The following is an 18,924-nucleotide window of genomic DNA, read 5'->3' as shown; positions in this document are numbered from 1 at the left end:
CCGGACCACCTGGAGGAAACACACATCTAAACCTGTTGGATAAATATTCAAATACCAAAAAAACAAAATAATTTCGCTTTACTTTGTGTTTATTTTGTGAGGACTTTGTATGTATGTACATATGTGATAGGAGACATGATGCAAAGTGATTAATTGTACTGTTTGTATTTTAATTGTATTGTTTTTGTAAAGCACTTTGATTGAAAGCACTCTATAAATAAATGTATTATTATTATTATTATTATTATACATTGACAAGCCATACAATATAGTATTTGCCATGTGATCATATAAACTTCAATTTCACAATCAATTTTGAACTAAAACTGCTTCAGCTGACCTGACAGAGTGGGGTTTTAAAGGGATTTAGTGACACCGTGTGCGCAAACAGGGAACTGCACTCTTTGTTCTGGAGGAAGGACGTGGACAAACCAAACTTGCAGGCTGCTTGCAGGAACAGTAGAAGTTGTGATCAAGGAATGGCAGCGCAGGCGGAATTCTTCGCGGGTAAATCACATTATTTCAGTGCTCAGAAGTGCTGTTGACGATGTCTGCTGTGTGTTTGTGTGTGCTCAAGTGGCCCAAGTGCAGCGGGCCGTAAACAGCGGAGGACTGCTGGAATTCTGCAAAAGTGCAATTCACATGATTGAGACTTGTTTGCCAAAACATGTCTGTTTGTGTAGTTAGTAGATGACACGGAACTATCCCTCTCTCTTTCGACACTAACTGTCTGTATGGTAGGACAATGCAGTATCTTATACAATGACGTTTTGAACACTTTGAAACAGTTGCCCATTCATGAATAATGATTTTGCAGTGTGATATTGTCATTACATTAATGCTTCAGGAGCACTACATTGTTTCATTGAATATTGCATTATGCTTCACAGGCATTCCCAAGATCTCCTATCTACCCAATGCTGGGGCAAGAGATGTTATGTGCTTCAAACACTACAATGCAGAAGAAGTAGGTGTGGCACATAAGTTAGTATGGTGTGCACTAGGACACACACTGTATACCTGGTTAAAGTGTGCTGTGATTGAATACACAGTTTGTGTTGTGAGAGGCTGGAGCTCAGTGTTCCTGTGTGCAGGTGCTGATGGGGAGGAGCATGGAGGACTGGCTGAGGTTCTCAGTCTGCTATTGGCACTCCTTCTGTGGAACTGGTACTGTAGCAACTGATCCAACACTCCCACTCTGTCAGTAATCATTGTGTGGAGGCTTGGTAATGAATAATATGAGGTTTTACCCAGTGAATACACAGTATGGGTGTTAGGTTGTACATCCCTTTAGAATCGTATTTTAGTAGAATCATTTGTTTAATCTGAAATCAGCAGACATTGTGCCTTATTTGTATTGTTTTGTTTATTAGGTGCTGATCCTTTTGGGTTTCCGACGCTTCACCGGCCCTGGAACGAAGGGACTCCTATGGAATCAGCCAAGAAGCGACTGCATGCTGCTTTTGAGTTTTTCACCAAGCTTGGTGTGAGGGAAATCACCTCCACTTTACAATGAAAGTCACTGTTACAGGGAGTGGATTAGAATGAATATGTGTAATACTGTGTGTTTCCTTTGTGAACTTGTTCTCACAGGTGAAATATTACACATTTCATGACAGGTAATTGACTACTATATTTTATTTTTTGATAGGATCCGATTATCTCTCTAGTACCAACAGGATGTCCTCTGTGATGTGATGTGTTTTTAAAAGCCTTGCTTTGTCCACCTTTCCTGTGCAATTTGCCACAATAAATACACTTAATAGTATTTAAAAGTAATAAAATCTAACAAGGACAAGTATTTGATGTTTCTTGGGTCTTCCAGTGTTGTGACAATGTCTGTTCTGTAGGGATATGGCTCCTGAGGGCTCCACCCTGGAAGAGTCCAACAGGAATCTGGATGAAATAACAGACGTGGCTCTCCAGCTGCAGAGCCAGACTGGAATCAAGGTGCTGTGGGTCACCTGCAACCTCTTCGCCCACCAAAGGCCAGTATCTTATTTAGAAAACCTGACGGTCTTGCTCATTTAGGCTGTAAACAATACAGAATCATTTTGGTTGGATTGTGTTCTTGATTTAAGTAAAACATCATGGTATACACATTTTAATCATGTGACAGGTACATGAATGGTGCAGCCACAAACCCTGACTGTCATGTTCTGGCCTTCGCTGGTGCTCAGGTTAAGAAGGGGCTGGAAATTGCCAAGAAGCTGGGTGCAGAAAATTTTGGTATGCATGTCTTGATAGTGTCACTGTGTCTAAAATAATCATATTCTCCTTCAGTGTTGCTACCTCATTGTATCATATTTGTCTCCTCAGTGTTTTGGGGAGGAAGGGAAGGTTTCCTTTCCATCCATAATACTGATGTTGCTGCGGAACTGAAGCACATGGCCAACTTCTTCAAAATGGCTGTCAGTAAGTGTGCACATGACAATGGGATTCATTCCAAAGTTCTGGTCTGGTTGTGTCACACTTTCAGTTTTGCATCTCCTCATTTGTCACCAGAGTACAAAGAGAAGATTGGGCTGAAGTGTCAGTTTCTTATTGAACCCAAGCCTAAGGAGCCCTGCAGACACCAGTATGACTATGGTAAGGCTTCCCGTATTTCAACAAAACAAATGCGCTTTTTAAGTCTTTAAGCATTTTATATGTCAATGTTTTCTTGTATAGACGCAATGAGTGTTATAGGATTCCTTAAGCATTATGGTCTGGAGAGTCACTTTAAGTTGAACATCGAACCCAACCACACCACCCTGGCCGGACACTCATACGAACATGATATTGTCATGGCCTCTACGTGAGACATCTTACCTGTTACCAGAAATTTAACCTAATACCTTTATCTGTAATATATCTAAGTGAACACTGTTGCAAAATGATTCTGCGTCACAACTTTGGCACAACTTAACACCATGGCTGTTTTATGTTCTGTATCATCCTTGCTTGGTGGTGGACAGGTTTGGCATGCTGGGTTCAGTTGACTCCAACACTGGCTCTTCTGACCTGGGCTGGGACACAGACCAATTCCCCATGGACATCAGGGACACCACTTTGGTCATGAAGGTGACCTTATTTCTTTAGTTTATTGTATGTGAAGGTGCCATTGTCTAAACACTGTTGGATATGGGCTTTAGCTAACACTGCTAATATACTTAGCAAGGATTGCTAAGACTAATCATTTGTTTAAAGCAGTATTATTATAAACATATGAAGTTGATATGGCGAATGTGTGAGCAAACAGTCTATCTATCTTTGTCTATTTACGCGTCAAACAGACAAAGAACATTGGCATCAATTTGGGGCCATGTATCTGTCCATCTAATGAATATATGTCCAGTATTTATTTACACCTTGAAACCAAATATGACTCTTTGCTAGATAAATGCTGCTATGTTCACCAGCTAGTCGCTAACCTTGTCTTTCTGCTGTTTTCTCCTTGACAGGTAGTGTATACAGTACTGTGGGGTCATGTATATCAGAACTTTTTCTTTTTTACTGAAAACATATACCTTTGGCGGTTAATGAGGAGGTGTCTGGCTGGAAAACCCCAAAAATAAAACCCCAAATGGCCAAAGAGGCTTTTATGCTCTGTCGAGCTGAGGGGAACTGCAGAATCTGTGGTCATTCTTGTTGTGTTTATCACTAAGAGCGAGTCCTTTCATGTTACACATAGTCATTTGATCCATTGGTAAAATAAGTATATTTATAGTGCAGCTTTAATGTTGATATAAATGTATACTCAACACCCTGACTTCTAAATTATCACACAGACTACCATCTTTTGTAAAACAAAATATGTTAGAAGAGGTATTTTGAAACTCAATCTTGTAGTAGTACTGCATCAACTGTACAAGGTGGGTTAAGTTGAGTTCAGTAATCAAGGAATCTAGATAATATTTACTGTCTTATTGTCTGCAGACCGTTATTGAACAAGGTGGCCTGCAGCCAGGAGGCCTGAACTTTGATGCTAAGGTGCGCAGAGAGTCTACAGACCTGGAGGACCTGTTCATCGCTCACATCGGAGCCATGGACACCTTTGCGAGAGGACTCAGAAATGCTGTTCGCATTATTGAGGACGGACTCATCACTGGTATGGTGAAGGTGTGTATGCAGCTAACTGAATTCACTGTTATATAGACTTTCAGGCAGAGTTTTATTAGGAAACATGCTAATAAAGCTGGTGAAAATAGCGGCATTACGTTCGGTCTCTGACTGGTTATGTGTGATTTTTTTTTTTTTTAAATAGGAGCGATACTCAAGCTTCAGTCATGGCATTGGACAGAAAGTGGAGGATGGTTCTGCCACCTTAGAGGAAATGGAGGTAAGACTATTGGAGACATGTTTATTTAACTACAGACACTTTTGCACAATCATCTCCATTGTCTTATAGCTTAACACTTTTGTTTGCTTCACTTTGTATCTCGTCCTTTTGAATTGAATGTAGAAATTCATCATTTCTTTTAACCAAATATATTTTAGAAATATGAGAAAGGATTGTTGCTTCTATATCAAATTTTCCAGGTATTTGGAAAACATACCAGTCAAAGCGACGGGCTTATTTTGTTTTGTTTCACAATACAACCTGCTTAAAACTAGAACGGACAGTATTTCTGAATACTGGTTTTTGTGGCCACTCAGTGGGGTATTTACATCTGAGATTTCTCTGTGTATGTCTGCACAAGAGGTTATCAGTGTGTTTATTGCCAGTGGAATAAACTTGAGTAAAAACTTGAGTCCACTGTAGGTGAGAGATAGTATAAAAGGTTCTTTGTGTTGTTTTCACAGGCCTTCATCAAGCAGAACGGTGAGCCAAAAGTGACTTCAGGGAAGCAAGAAAAATATGAATCCATCTTTAATCACTACATATAATAACAGCGTTACTGTCTGCATATGATAAACTTTGATCTTCCCACTGGGATCAGGAATTGCATTTGAATGCAGATGTTTCACTAACTAAAAAACCACCAATACAGATGCTGAGCACTGTAGAGAGTAGATATTAGGGTATCCTGACAGACTAACTGACAGACTTATTCAATATAACATTTAAGAAATATGTGTATCTGTATATATTTGTAGTGCTTTTGACATGTCAACTGGCATTTGATATAATGTACAGTGAGAGGCTATATTCACTTTAGCTGATGACTAATGTTCACTGTGTAATGAAACCCATTTCACAATGAAGTTGATGAATTATTGATTATTATAACTTTGTGTTTGTATTATCTACTGCATTAATTTCACCTTTGTATTACCATTCAAATGTAAGATGTCCTTGAGTGTCTTGAAAGGTTTCCACCAAATAAAATGTATTAATGCTATATTATTTTACAATTCATACAATCCACTTTACACATATAAATCCTGTTGAATAGTTATAAAAACAAATATAGTTTATTCCATACATTTAGCATTGTGTTTCATTGCATAGTTGCTGAATTCTTGCAATGTTATAGGTGCATCTCCAAAAATTTGAACATCGTGGAAAAGTTTATTTTCTTCCGCGATTTATTTCAAAAAGTGATACTTTCATATATTATGGATTCATTACACATAAAGTGAAAATTTTCAAACATTTTCTTTTTAATCTTGATGATTACGACTTACAGCTCACGTCAATCAAAACTCTAGTATCTCAAAATATATTAGAATTTTAAAATAAAGAATTTAAGCTCTAATCAGTTTATTAACACAAAACACCTGAGTTTCCTGAGCCTTTAACTCTCAGTCCTAGTCCACGCGTACGCGGGTATTTTTAAAAATCAAATTTATTTTAACAATAATAATAACTTAAATGTATGTTGCGCCTTTCGTGAAACCCAAGGACACTTAACAAAGTTGACAATGCATGACACACATGCATATATGGTATCAACGAAGTTTAAAAAAACAAAACCAAACATCTAACATGAAAACACGGCAATGCCAAAACACAATTGAAACGCTGTCAAGAGCATGCCAAACCAGGAGACGGCGATATAACCGTGGGCCAATCAGAAGTCTGGGAAAAAAAGCTATTTCCGGTGGGCTGCTGGCAATTACACATCGAGGAAGAGAGGAATGAATCAAACGTGGGGAATGATTGAAGTGGAGTTATTATTAAATATCACACTCGAATATAAAGCTTGCAAAACAAATATGGCAGAAGGAGCATTGTTGTTCCTCGCCCGCCATTGCTCAAAATGTAAACAAAGGAGAGAACGACGCGGCCTCTGACGTCACAAGCTCGTCTTCTTGACAACAAACGGACCATCTGCTCTTCTCACCCCGGCAAGCTTCGTTTTCAGTGACCTAAAACGCAGTTTGCGTGTGGACGAAAGGCCAAAAGGCCTAGAAAAAGCTACGTTTTAATAAATACCCGTGTGCGTGTGGACAGGGCCTCATCTGGCTCATTCCACTCAACCATAATCATGGGGAAGACTTCTGACTTGACCGTTGTCCAGAAGACACTCATTTACAGTCTCCACAAGGAGGGTAAGCCACAGAAGGTCATCGCTGAAAAGGCTGGCTGTTCGCAGAGTGCTGTGTCAAAGCAAATTCATGGAAAGTTGAGTGGAAGGGAGAAGTGTGGTAGGAAAAGGTGCACAAACAAGAGGGATGACCGTGGCCTCGAGAGGATTGTCAAGCAAAGCCGATTCAAGAACTTGGGGGAGCTTCAAAAGGAGTGGACTGAGGCTGGAGTCAGTGCATCAAGAGCCACCACACACAGACGTGTCCAGGAAATGGGCTACAAGTGCTGCATTCCTAATGTCAAGCCACCCCTCAACCAGAGACAATGTGAGGAGCGTCTGACCTGGGCAGAGGAGAAAAAGAACTGGTCCGTTGCTCAGTGGTCCAAAGTCCTCTTTTCAGATCAAAGTAAATTTAGCATTTCTTTAGGAAATCGAGGGCCCAGAGTCTGGAGGAAGAGTGGAGAGTCCAGTGTGAAGTTTCCACAGTCAGTGATGATTTGGGGTGCCATGTCATCCGCTGGTGTTGGTCCACTGTGTTTTATCGAGTCTAGATTCAACGCAGCCGTCTACCAGGAGATTTTAGAGCACTTCATGCTTCCATCTGCCATCAAGCTTTATGGAGAGGCTGATTTCCTTTTCCAGCAGTCACCTGCCCACAGTGCCAAAACCACTAGTAGCTGGTTTGCCGACCATAGTATTGCTGTACTTGACTGGCCAGCCAACTCGCCTGACCTGAACCCCATAGAGAATCTATGGAGTATTGTCAAGAGGAAAGTGAGAGACACCAGACCCAACGATACAGACGAGCTGAAGGCCGCCATCAAAGCAACCTGGGCCTCCATAACCCCTCAGCAGTGCCACAGGCTGATTGTCTCCATGCCACGCCGCATTGATGCAGTAATTCGTGCAAAAGGAGCACAGACCAAGTACTGAGTGCATAAATTAACATACTTTTGAGAGGGTCAATATTTCTGTATTATAAATTCTTTTTTCTAAAATTCTAATACTTTCCATTCACTGTAAGCCGTAATCGTCAAGATTAAAAAAGATGCACCTTTATATACAGTACTTTGCTGAAACTGGGAAAAAAATATAGAAAAGAAAAATGGCCATATACATAAATATATATATTTAAAAAATAAGATTTCAGAATATTTTAAGGAACCCCCCCGAAGATAACCTATTACTTCATCTTCCCCTTGTCTGATGATATACCCTCTATATATTATTTAATTTTGGACTTATAATTAAACATTTATTCCACCGCCTCTTATCTTTGGATTTCTAATCTAATAAGGTGTTTTTTCCATTTCCCCAAATCCATTTATTGTTCATCACAAATTTTGATGAGAAAGTGGAGCAGGTTTAAACAAGGTCCTACTTATTCGTAGTTACATGTTTCTTTTGTCTATTTCTAAAGTTAGTTTACGTGGGTTTTTAAAACCTAAAATAATACATTTGGGTTTAACTGCTTGTTTAATTCTAATTATTTATTTTTTCAGTACAGCTTCTCCAGCAGTCTGATATAATATGCTACATGAAGTTTGTATTTTTGCCATGATAAATAATCTTTCGTATACTTGAACTCTACTTCCATTATTTGAGGTGTGTATCTCCAGAGACATTTGGACAGAGCCTATAGACCTTTCCTATCTACCTTTTTTTTAAACCTAATTTCTGTATTATAGCAGACTTGTACACTGTATTTATCAACAGGATTTGAAGAATTATATCTGTTTTACTGCTTTTTATATTTGTATTGTTCACTGTAATTTTCTTATTGTTGTTTTTTTAGGTAGACAATTTTAAGATCTGTTCGGGGACAACGGATGAAAAATAGCCTTTTGGCTAATTCTGGTGCATTTGCAGCAATGTTAATTAATGTACACTGTCCCTGTCAAATAAATTAATAAAGTAAAATAAATAAACTATGAAACGCCTTATTTTACCAGTAGGCTTTGGAAAGAGCTCTCACTCTGCACCTTTTGTGGGTACCATGAATGTCTCCAGCGTGTGATTCAGATGTGTTAGTCAGAATTGAAACATGGATAGAAGTAGCCCTGGGCATGTTTATTTTTTATTTTTTTTGCTTCAAACTGAAGATTTCTTAGTTGTAGCCTACTATTACACAGACAGACAGCTTTACACCTCAGAGTGATTCTGTTCTCGCCAACGGACAATCTTTGCAGCATGTCGCCTCTCAGCCAGTGTCTGGTCTGTAAAAGAAACGCGCACCTTTCCACTGACATCACATCATACTACCGTCCTGCCAGTCGACTGTCCAATCAGCAGGCGAGGGGAGGCCCAGTGCCGGTGCGGTCTGTGCAGTCGGCGGATAGCGTGAGCTCTGCTCACCGTCACGTCTCTCCTGATTGGAGGGTTGAGCTGTGGAGGAGGCGGGATGTGAAGCCAACGAATCAAAAGTAGTGCGCGTTTCTCATTATCATAAAATATTGATCAGCATCCCTTCGGCTGTCTATCACCAAGTTGTCATCTTATACAGTTTGGTTTTTGTTGGCTGGGTTGCTTTTGGTGCACATGAGAAACAAAATCAAAAGACGAATAGTTGACCGAATTATTGTTTCTTATTTCATGGTGATTTTTTTTGTCAGCCTTAAGAAAACCTGTTTCTCAGTAGTGCTATTTTTTTTTTAAATCCAAAAACATGTGGACTTTCCTGGGAGTAGCGAGCTTCACGTACCTTTACAAAAAATCCAGCACAGTCTTGACTTTGGCTCACAAAGAGTTTGTGGTGGCTGCAGCCTTATTGCTTACAGTCGTGCTGCTGCTCTCCTATATCAGGTATTTTCATGGCCAGAAGCTCAGACTCTCTCAGATATTTCATTTGCCTCTGCGCCTCTTGTCTTCTTTACCTGTTGTCAACCACTTAATCCCCCAAAGTTTAACACGGAGGAGCGAGAATGCAGAGAACAACTTTAAAAAGGTAAGACAATTCATATGTCAGATTAATTATGTGAACAAAGGAAGACAAAGACAGATAACATTGAATGATTATGAATTATTGTTAGATTTGAATTATATAATTTTACTTCTTTTTTTTTTATAATGTTGCAAGCTTTATGGCTTCTCATGGCTTCTTATTCCCAGGTTTAATTTAACATTATCTAAACTAAAGACAAGTGCTTTAAGTGTTTATGAAGACATTAGAAAGACATATTTGATTATTAGCTGATGTATAAAATATTTACACTTTCCAATGTTTGCCTTACAGTCAAATTCAGTCTGGACTTTACACTGTGCATAATGAGACTCTCCTCTCTGTTGTTTCCAGAGCCGGAGAACAAGAAAAAGAGTGGATATAGATTCCTCCGCCTCACAGGGTGGCTCAACCAGTTGCTCCTTGGTAGGCCCGGAGCCAGATGTGGTGATAGTTGGGGCCGGGGTCCTGGGCTCAGCTATGGCGGCCGTCCTAGCCCGGGACGGGAGGAGGGTGACGGTGGTGGAGAGGGACCTGAAGGAGCCTGACAGGATAGTGGGGGAGCTGCTGCAGCCTGGAGGATACAGGGCACTCAAAGAGCTGGGACTGGAAGGTCAGTGACAGAATCTGCTCCTGTTAGTGACCTGCAGATGTTCCCAACCAGCTTCTTACCATGACTGATGAACACACACACACACACACACACACACACAAACACACAAACACTCTATTTTCTGCCTCAGTTAGAAGCAGTTGTGTGTATTTCACATGAGAAATTTGTGTATCCTCTCAGGGGTTTAAAGTGGGCGGTGCTCAGTTGGAAGAAGGTGATGTCACATGTGTCCATGCACCAATCAGAATTAGCAATATTTGTCTCACAATCTGGTGAAAGTTGTTTGGCTGCTTTCTCCGTGCTGTCAGTCAGATCTGACGCACACAGCCAAGAAGGAGCAGATCAGATGAGCTTTTCAATGTGAAACTATTTAAAAATATATATGATTATATATAATAATAAGTATCAGCAGTATCCCTTTAAAAACATTCTGCCAGGTGCAATTTCTTTGTACATTAGTGTTAAAACAATTAGAAATCATGTTTGACAATATTGGTTTTATTGAACACTTTTGAGCCTCACTAACCCGTTGGCGTGGCAGCCATTGTTATAGAATATTCTTAGGGGGCTAAATTGATGTAACAGAGAAAGGTAAGACAGATCTAGCTTGGAATTATTAGCCAACATGTGTTCACTGACCTTCCAGCTCTAGTTATTTCTCACATGTAACTGTCCTTGTTAGGGAGACGACAGTCAGACTGATAAGGCAGGCAGATATATATATATATATATATATATATATATATATATATATATACATATCGGTGTCCTCTGGGAATCTGGCAAGGTTGAATCTTACAAGAATGTTTTTCAAGAATTATTAAATTATTAAAACAGATTATAGTACAACTCATGGATGGTAATAGATTCCAATGACGTAACATTGGAGTCTTAACATCAGATAGATTTGTTGTTCTATGTGAAGGCCAGCTAAAGATGACCTAAGAGGGAAACCTACAGGAACTAGGGGCAAGACAGAAACATAAAAGGGACAAAAAGATGTTATATTTCAGATTTGGTGTTGGCATTTGATGTGTTCACACATGTTGTATGCTGGCACTGTATGTATGGATGTTAAGTCTTCATTAGTCTCTGAAACTTCTTCGTCAAATCTGAACCTGGCTCAATATTTCTTTAACAGCCATTACAATCTCATGTTGTGCAGCCAATCATTGTTAAAGTTTCTGAAAATACTAAATATGTCAGGGTGAATTTGCATGTCATGATACCAGATAACTGGAACAAGCTGAATAGTATGTATATAGTGTGACTGTTAGACAGCGTCCCACCCTTTTAGCACCTTGAGGGTGTAAATGGGTTAAATCTGCTCACTTTTCTTACATTAAATGAGCTGAACAGCAGCTTTTAGCCTGTGTTAAATTTTGTCGTTATGCATTAAATCCCACATGCTTGCCTGTATGTAGCACAGGAGCAGACTGAGTGAATAATGAATGTGTGCTGTGAAACTGTAACCTGTTGCGTGTGTTTTGCCCTCAGGTTCAGTGGAGGGTTTGGATGCCCATCTGGTGAACGGCTATGTGATCCATGACATAGAGAGCAACACAGAGGTGGAGCTCACCTACCCTCAGGCGGAGGAAAGCATCCAGTGTGGACGCGCTTTCCATCACGGCCGATTCATCATGGGCCTGAGGAGAGCCGCCCTGTCCGAGCCAAAGTGAGCAGAGTCATAAAATAAGTTCATATGCCATCTGGTTGGTTGGAGGACATAGTTTTTGACAGCTCTGAGAGTTAGAAGTAGTATAATTTCAAATCCGGTGGCTGCCTTGTGTCTTGTATTCGCATCTTGCTCATTTATTCTGCCTTACAAAGCCAAACTACTTGACCAGTTTGACCAAAAAAAAGATCTTGCGTCAAGATCCACTTACTGGCTTTTTATAAGGCTTTCAGCTGTGCACCTTTATTCACCAAATTGAACTGTTAGAGTTAAGATTTCTTTTCTTTTTGCCATCTCCAAGTTCATGAAAGAACTTTTACGTTCTACATTACTGGTGAAACTACTGAGTACTGAGATTTTCTCTCAAAACATTGCACCAATTGGGTTTATTATTTCCTTTCTCATATGTGGTCAAACAATTAATTTGTTTATTGGGTAGATAGATCAGATTGACTTTCGATGAGATGTAAAGTCTTATCATATTTTGTTTTACCAGATTTGACCATTCAGACAATAGATATTTCAGATTTATTCTCATGTAAAGGACTATATACATAATTATCAGCAGTTAGTTCACATTTAATGATGGTTTACAGAAAAGGTCTATCTGAAAAGGACTCAGTAGCTCTTGCTTAACAATCCAAATCTTGCATTTATGAGCATTTTGTTTCAGAATTTTTTTAAATGTTGCCCACATTATTCTGGCATGTGGAGGTAATGCCTCTAACTGTCTCATTGCTCCCCCTAGCGTCACATTCATAGAAGGCACAGTGACCAGTTTGCAGGAAGAGGACGGCTGTGTAACTGGACTCCAGTACAAGGATAAAGAAACTGGAGACGTCAAGGTGAGAAGGGGAAACTGCTGTGCATGTAGAACTTTATATTCCATTATTTAGTGCACAAGGTGTATGATGATGACTGCCTTAACCTGTATCCTGTAGGAAATCCATGCAGCGCTGACCGTGGTGGCTGATGGCTGTTTCTCCAAATTCAGAAAGAGTCTGGTCTCTGGGAAAGCTCACATCTCCTCTCACTTTGTTGGATGCCTTATGAAGGTAGCACGAGCGATACAGTTTCATTGCTAGTGTTATCACATTGCACAGAATACACTGAAATTGCTCTAGAGCTGAGACAACTAGCCCATCAGTCGATTAGTTGATTGAGAGAAAATTCAGCAACTATTTTGATTGATTTATTTATTTTTTCAAGCAAAAGTACCAAACATTGTCTGGTTTCAGCTTCTCAAATGTGAATCTTTCTAATATCTTCATATGGAGATGCTACCTCAGCCTCTGGTAAATTACAGCGAGCATTTTTCACTATTTTATATACAAAATGATCAAAAGCAATTCTTTGAGAAAATAATCAGCAGATGAATTGATAATGAAAGTAATCCTAAATTGAACTGTTCAAATCTGTGATCATTGAAACATACTTAAATACTATTTAAAGGACACATTCTGTTTAAAATGCAATGTGTGATTGATTTGGGAAATCAATAATGTGTGTTTAGTGTTTAAACACCACCTTGAGTGAAATAAGCAGTCTCTAAATATTGATTGAAACAAGATGTTTTTAGTCCATCAATCACTCAGCTGGAATAAGGACAACAGTGGCTCCGGATTAATGTAATTATTATCTTCCCCCTGAGTTTTGAATTATCAGGGGGTGGCGATGGAGCAATGGATAAGACACATGCCTTTGCCGGGTTCAATCCCCCACTGTGACCCAACCACCATTGTGTCCCTGAGCAAGACACTTAACCCCTAGTTGCTCCAGAGGCGTGCGACCTCTAACATGTATTGCAACTGTAAGCCTCTTTAGATAAAAGCGCCAGCTAAATGAATCTAAATGTATCACTGTGCTTCTTTCCAGGACTGTCCCCAGTTTAAAGCCAACCATGCAGAGCTGGTGCTGGCCAACCCGAGCCCGGTGCTCATCTACCAGGTCTCCTCCTCACACACCAGAGTACTCGTGGACATCAGGGGGGAGATGCCTCGCAACCTCTCAGAGTACATGGCTGAGAAGATATACCCACAGCTGCCAGGTGAAAATAATTTTGAGAATGGTTTTATTTTTTAATTTCTAATGAAAAATAACCTTTGGCCTGATGAATGAACCCCTGTGCAGCAATAAATGTTTAAAATGTGAAATAAGGTTTTCATGAGGCAAGGATGTCAGACGTCGTAGTAAGTAGGACTATATCCAGACTGCTGCCTGTGCTGTTGTGTGTACGGCCAAGGAAACTACAGCTGAAGGATTTGACATTCATGGTACGCTGTGCTATTCACCTGAAATATCAAATATCAAAGCAGTAGCTCTGGTAACCTTGACCAGAGGAGTCAGTCACACTGATACATTGATAAATGTACATTCAGAAACCAAAAGAAAGGGCTTTTTCATGTGCATGTGCCCAGCATGCACCTTTGGGTTTTCATCCACAGAACGAGCTGAGTGATGGACCGCCTGTGTTCTCTCTTTCTTTCCTTTAGAGCATTTAAAGGAGCCTTTCATGGTGGCGCTGCAGAACGATCGACTCAGGTCCATGCCAGCCAGCTTCCTCCCTCCCTCCCCTGTCAACAAGCCAGGTACTGAAGTGTTATTGACTGCTGTGTTCTTGTTGAGGGAATCTATTGAACTGATATTAGCTTGTGCACAGTATGATGCATATCTTGGAAAGCAGTGCTTCGCTGTGGTCATTACTGTATGATGAAACAAATTGCTACTAATAATAACTAGCTTTAGAGGTACCAGGATAGAAGTATCCCTGTTTCCAGTCTTTGTGCTTCACATGTAGCGCCAATGTGGACATGCGAGTGATATCGGCCTTATCTCGATATAATTCTCGGAAACAAAGTGACAAAGCATTTTCTACAAAATGCTGAACTGTTTGTCCGTATGTGTGAATGCAGGTGTTGGATTGGAGGTGCAGCTGTAGTGAGCTGTTTTGGTGTAAGGAGGTGTTTTAATTGTCAAATAACTGAAATAAAAACTCAGAGAAACACTAAGTCATCTTCCCCATGTCATCCGGTTGACTGTGTTTGGCACTAATTGGAGGATTACAAAGTGCTGAGGAAGAAAAAAAAAAAAATAGAGACAAGAACGGGTCCATGTATTTTGGATGCAAGACAAACAACAGTCTGTCGTTTGCAGGCGTCCTTCTCCTGGGCGACGCTTACAACATGAGGCATCCTCTGACAGGAGGAGGGATGAGTGTTGCTCTCAACGACGTTCGCATCTGGAGGAGTCTGCTCAAGAACATCCCGGAGCTGTATGACAACAGGGCTATGCTGCAGGTGAATACAGGAACTAGACCTAACCAATTGCATGCCAATAATTCACTGTTTCCCCATAGACCTTATTATCCAGAATGACAAACCTTCACATTAAAACTCTTATTAAAAATGTATAAAATTGGAAATAATAAGGCCAGCGTGAGTGCCTGCAGGAAGGTTCATTGATTTTTTGTTCTGCAATGTGTTTATGATAGCAAGCAGAAGCTATATTTGGAGCCTCTACTGCATCACATTTGCCCTGTCCTATTATTCCCTCTGCTGTAGGTGAGAGACTGCAGACCATTGTGCATTATTACCCTCTGCTTTTTTCTTCTCCTCAATAGGCAAAGAAAAAATTCCACTGGGAACGCAAGTCATCACATTCTTTCGTGGTGAATGTGTTGGCCCAGGCCCTGTATGAGCTGTTTGCAGCCACCGACAGTGAGTCTCTGCCTGCCTCTGCATGAACTAACACATGGAAAACAATAATAGGAAATCAGACATGACTGTTATTTTGCATTGAACAAGTACAAACGTCATAATCTGTAATCATTTAAAGCAACACTTGATGGTCAATTTGATTCTCATGGCTTGATGTCCATGTGACTGTTCTGTGTTAACCAGATTCTCTTCATGAGCTGAGAAAAGCCTGCTTCCAGTACTTCAAGCTTGGTGGAGAGTGCGTTGCTGGGCCTATTGGACTCCTCTCAGTGTAAGCATTACATAATGTCCTCCACAGTTACATAGGATAGACAGATTTTCTCTAATACTGCACGACAGACATGACAGTAAAGGGAATAGTTTTACATTTTGTGAAATATGCTTATGTGCTTTCTTGCTGAGAGTTAGACGAGAAGATTGATACCACTCTCATGTCTGTACACTAAATATGAAATTACAGCCGGCTATCTTAGCTTAGCATAAAGACTAGCTAGGATATAGCAACTGTCCAAATTCCATCTACCAGCACCTCTGAAGCTCACACATTATTATATATTTTCCATTGGCAACCTCCATTTGACGGACTCCAGGAAGAACCGCTACTGTCCAAAATATAGTCTGGTATGTAACCCCTGTAAAACCACAACTTGTTGTTTTTACCCTTTGGTTTTTGTACAGATTAAACAAACAATATATTAGAAACTAATTAGTGAACTTTAGAGGTGCTGGTAGGCTGATACCTTTGGACAGAGCCTCGTTAGCTGTTTCCCACTGATTCCTGTCTTTATGCTAAGCTAAAGCTAGCATAACGCTAAAGCACACTAATTAACATTTTATGTTTCCTATGTTAACTCCATAGAAAAATCAAAGTATAAAAATGACAAGTGTGGTCTTATGAGGGGTTATATGCTGGACTGTTTCTGAGCTGGGACCAGTGAGCAGTGAATGCTACCCGTGAGCAGTGAATGCTATCCGTGCTAAGCTAAGCTAACTGAAGCTTCATATTCACTGTCACATGACAGTGGTATCTCGTCTCACTCGGCAAGAAAGCAAATAAGCGTATTTCATAAATGTCAAACCGTTCCTTTCAAAACAGGGTTAAGAACAATAGACTTTGTTAAACATTTTGTTAAATTAATGACATAATCATTTTTACCAGGTTGTCACCCAAACCCATGACCCTTATTGGACACTTCTTTGCCGTGGCCTTGTACGCAATGTACTTCAACTTCAAGTCTGAGTCATGGAGCACCAAACCTCGAGCTTTTTTCAAGAGTGGAGCCATCCTGTACAGAGCCTGCACAGTCATGTTTCCACTCATCTACTCTGAACTTAAGTACCTGGTGTACTGAGGAACATGACAACTGGACACAGAAAGCTTAATTGGAAGCAAAACAAAACTTGGCAAAAAGTTGGTATGTGTCGGCGTTCCTGCTGAAAATCTTAAACCATGATTTTACTACTGAGGATTTTCTACAATATGCCCCTGCCTTACTGGAGATGCCACTGCCTTAATGTCCTACTTAATGCCTTCTTTCAATTTGGACATTTTGGATGCCTTAGTGTAGATCGGTTTGTGCGCACCCACGCAGTCTGTCCTATATGCTAAGGGATTGCAACATACAGTATTTTAAGCACACACCCTGAATTACACTCAATACTGAACATTATGGAATTATTCCTGCCAAACAGAACTGCTATGTGGAACATGGCGTCTGCATTTTATAATAATAATTTTGCTGTATATTTTCTTGTTGAGCTCATTTGGGCTGTATTTAATAAGGGAATCATCATGTAATGACGATGTATTTTATTTCACTGCAAACTGTGAAAATGATTGTCTCATGTTGTTGAGGAAAAGGTACTTTCTTTTCAACATACCTTCTGTCCTGTAATGATCATTTCCTGCCTTCTTGTTATTGTTGCTCTTTATATATTGTCACAAGGGACTTTTTGTAACACATATTGGTTCCTACAGCTAGTCTGAAACATGCTGACAGTGGCAGATGACAAAACTATAATCCCAGGACCAAAGAAAGAGTGAAACTTGCACTATTTCAGTCCTGCTGGACGTCAGGAAAGAGCTGACACAGCATGTCGCCTGGGGAAAGTTTGGGTTGCCTGAGATAGAAGGAACAATGCTCATATTGGGACTAAGTCAGTGGATGATGCTCAGGTGTTGTTTGTCTTGAGCTGACACACACAAGGAACTCCTGACATGTAATTCACCACAGCTTCCTGCACTGTTGGGTTTACATGTGTCTGCTGTGGGCTCGATGGGCCGTTGAATAAATCATACATGACAGAGAATAATAGCTTTTCAGTTTTCCTGTCTTATTACAGCAGACTTCTTTTGGATAATCTATACAATTAGTTATTTTTCTTTATATCTGACAGTAGTCCCCCTGGGACAGTAAATGAGTATACCAGTGAGTAAGTTAAGTTAGAACCATACTGGACAATATGACCACTAGATGGCGCTCACTCACAGCTGAAGGATTTCTGTTTGAATGGCCTTCTAGTTTGTCATCCTGCCGATCACAGTTTAGCTCTCAATGGACTGGATTAAGTTACTCTGCTGTGCTTTAGCATTGAAATGCAGATTGAATATACTTGGACATGATGAATTGTTGAGATTGCGTTTGGTATTAGACTTTTGCTACAGCTTTTTATACCTGGGTTGGCTACTGATGCTGAAGAAGTTTTATCAAAAAAAACAAACTATAACACAATAAATGTAGCAGTTGGCCAGTGATCAGAGCGTGGTTCCCATGCTCCAATACATAATTGAAGGACTTAAAGTACTTGCAGGGTAAAACCCAAAGAAATATACAATGCCAGTGACATTAGCTGCAATTAAACATGGTAGAAGCCTCATTTGTTATTCCTGTCATGTAAGACAACGCTGTAGTCATAGCAACGCTTATGTTCAGCCATGGGTGAAGTTACATGAAGTGTTTACACTAACAGATCCAGTGGTGAGGCATCTTGATGAATTTACACTGTGTATTTTCACTTGGCAAAATCTTTTCAAGGTCACTAAAGTACTTTTTACCATCTGAACACAGACCTACAAATATTTTCAGTGACTACAGGGACAGTGTGACAGGCAGGCTATGTTTTTATTTTTCTGTTATTTAACGGGAGTCCATTTAAAGATGTGGAATACTCTTTTCGAGAGAGAACTTGCAAAAGAGACAGATCTTTGGCTATTTGACTCACCAAAGTTTCAAGCCATGTTCAGTTATAAAGTAGCAGAGCTCCATTTTAAAAGCTGAGACAAAACATCTTCTACACCTACCAAATCATGAATGGAATCCGGAGTTTGCTACTAGAATAATTATAGACATTTGTGTTTGATTAATATCAATTGATAGACTGACCAGATATTATGAATTGATTAGATTAAATCGCATTTAAAATACACATAACTATAATACATATAGAATTACGTTTGCCTATTAATAATTCAATTGTGTCATTGTCTTTAAGTGAATTTTTAAATGCAAAATTAATTTTTAAAAGGC

At 39.8% G+C, this 18,924-nt stretch overlaps 2 protein-coding genes across 3 annotated transcripts; both read left to right on the top strand.

The window, feature by feature from the left end:
- Positions 1–401: 401 nt before the first annotated feature.
- On the top strand, positions 402–5,324 carry LOC123967945 (xylose isomerase-like). Of its 2 annotated transcripts, none has more exons than XM_046044341.1 (14): positions 402–507; positions 891–967; positions 1,095–1,167; positions 1,374–1,486; positions 1,594–1,619; positions 1,851–1,988; positions 2,120–2,229; positions 2,320–2,415; positions 2,506–2,589; positions 2,671–2,797; positions 2,958–3,063; positions 3,919–4,101; positions 4,247–4,321; positions 4,786–5,324. In XM_046044341.1, exons 1-14 carry the CDS (start codon positions 480–482, stop codon positions 4,867–4,869), a joined length of 1,320 nt encoding a protein of 439 aa, XP_045900297.1. In that variant the 5' UTR covers positions 402–479; the 3' UTR covers positions 4,870–5,324. The 2 variants fall into 2 exon arrangements, with proteins under 2 accessions (XP_045900297.1, XP_045900295.1); XM_046044339.1 differs by having other exon boundaries at positions 1,095–1,200.
- A 3,796-nt stretch (positions 5,325–9,120) lies between these two features.
- sqlea (squalene epoxidase a) lies at positions 9,121–17,704 on the top strand. Its single transcript, XM_046044338.1, has 11 exons — positions 9,121–9,399; positions 9,748–10,006; positions 11,504–11,681; positions 12,430–12,526; positions 12,623–12,736; positions 13,557–13,728; positions 14,174–14,269; positions 14,835–14,977; positions 15,301–15,397; positions 15,581–15,668; positions 16,557–17,704. The coding sequence occupies exons 1-11, from the start codon at positions 9,121–9,123 to the stop codon at positions 16,747–16,749; spliced, it is 1,716 nt and encodes a 571-aa protein (XP_045900294.1). The 3' UTR covers positions 16,750–17,704.
- Positions 17,705–18,924: the final 1,220 nt, after the last annotated feature.

This window comes from Micropterus dolomieu, linkage group LG03 (genome assembly GCF_021292245.1).
Source record: "Micropterus dolomieu isolate WLL.071019.BEF.003 ecotype Adirondacks linkage group LG03, ASM2129224v1, whole genome shotgun sequence".
Classification (NCBI taxonomy): Eukaryota; Metazoa; Chordata; class Actinopteri; order Centrarchiformes; family Centrarchidae; genus Micropterus; species Micropterus dolomieu.
The sequence above is the reverse complement of the archived record's forward strand: the minus strand, read 5'-3'. Positions and strand labels throughout refer to the sequence as shown.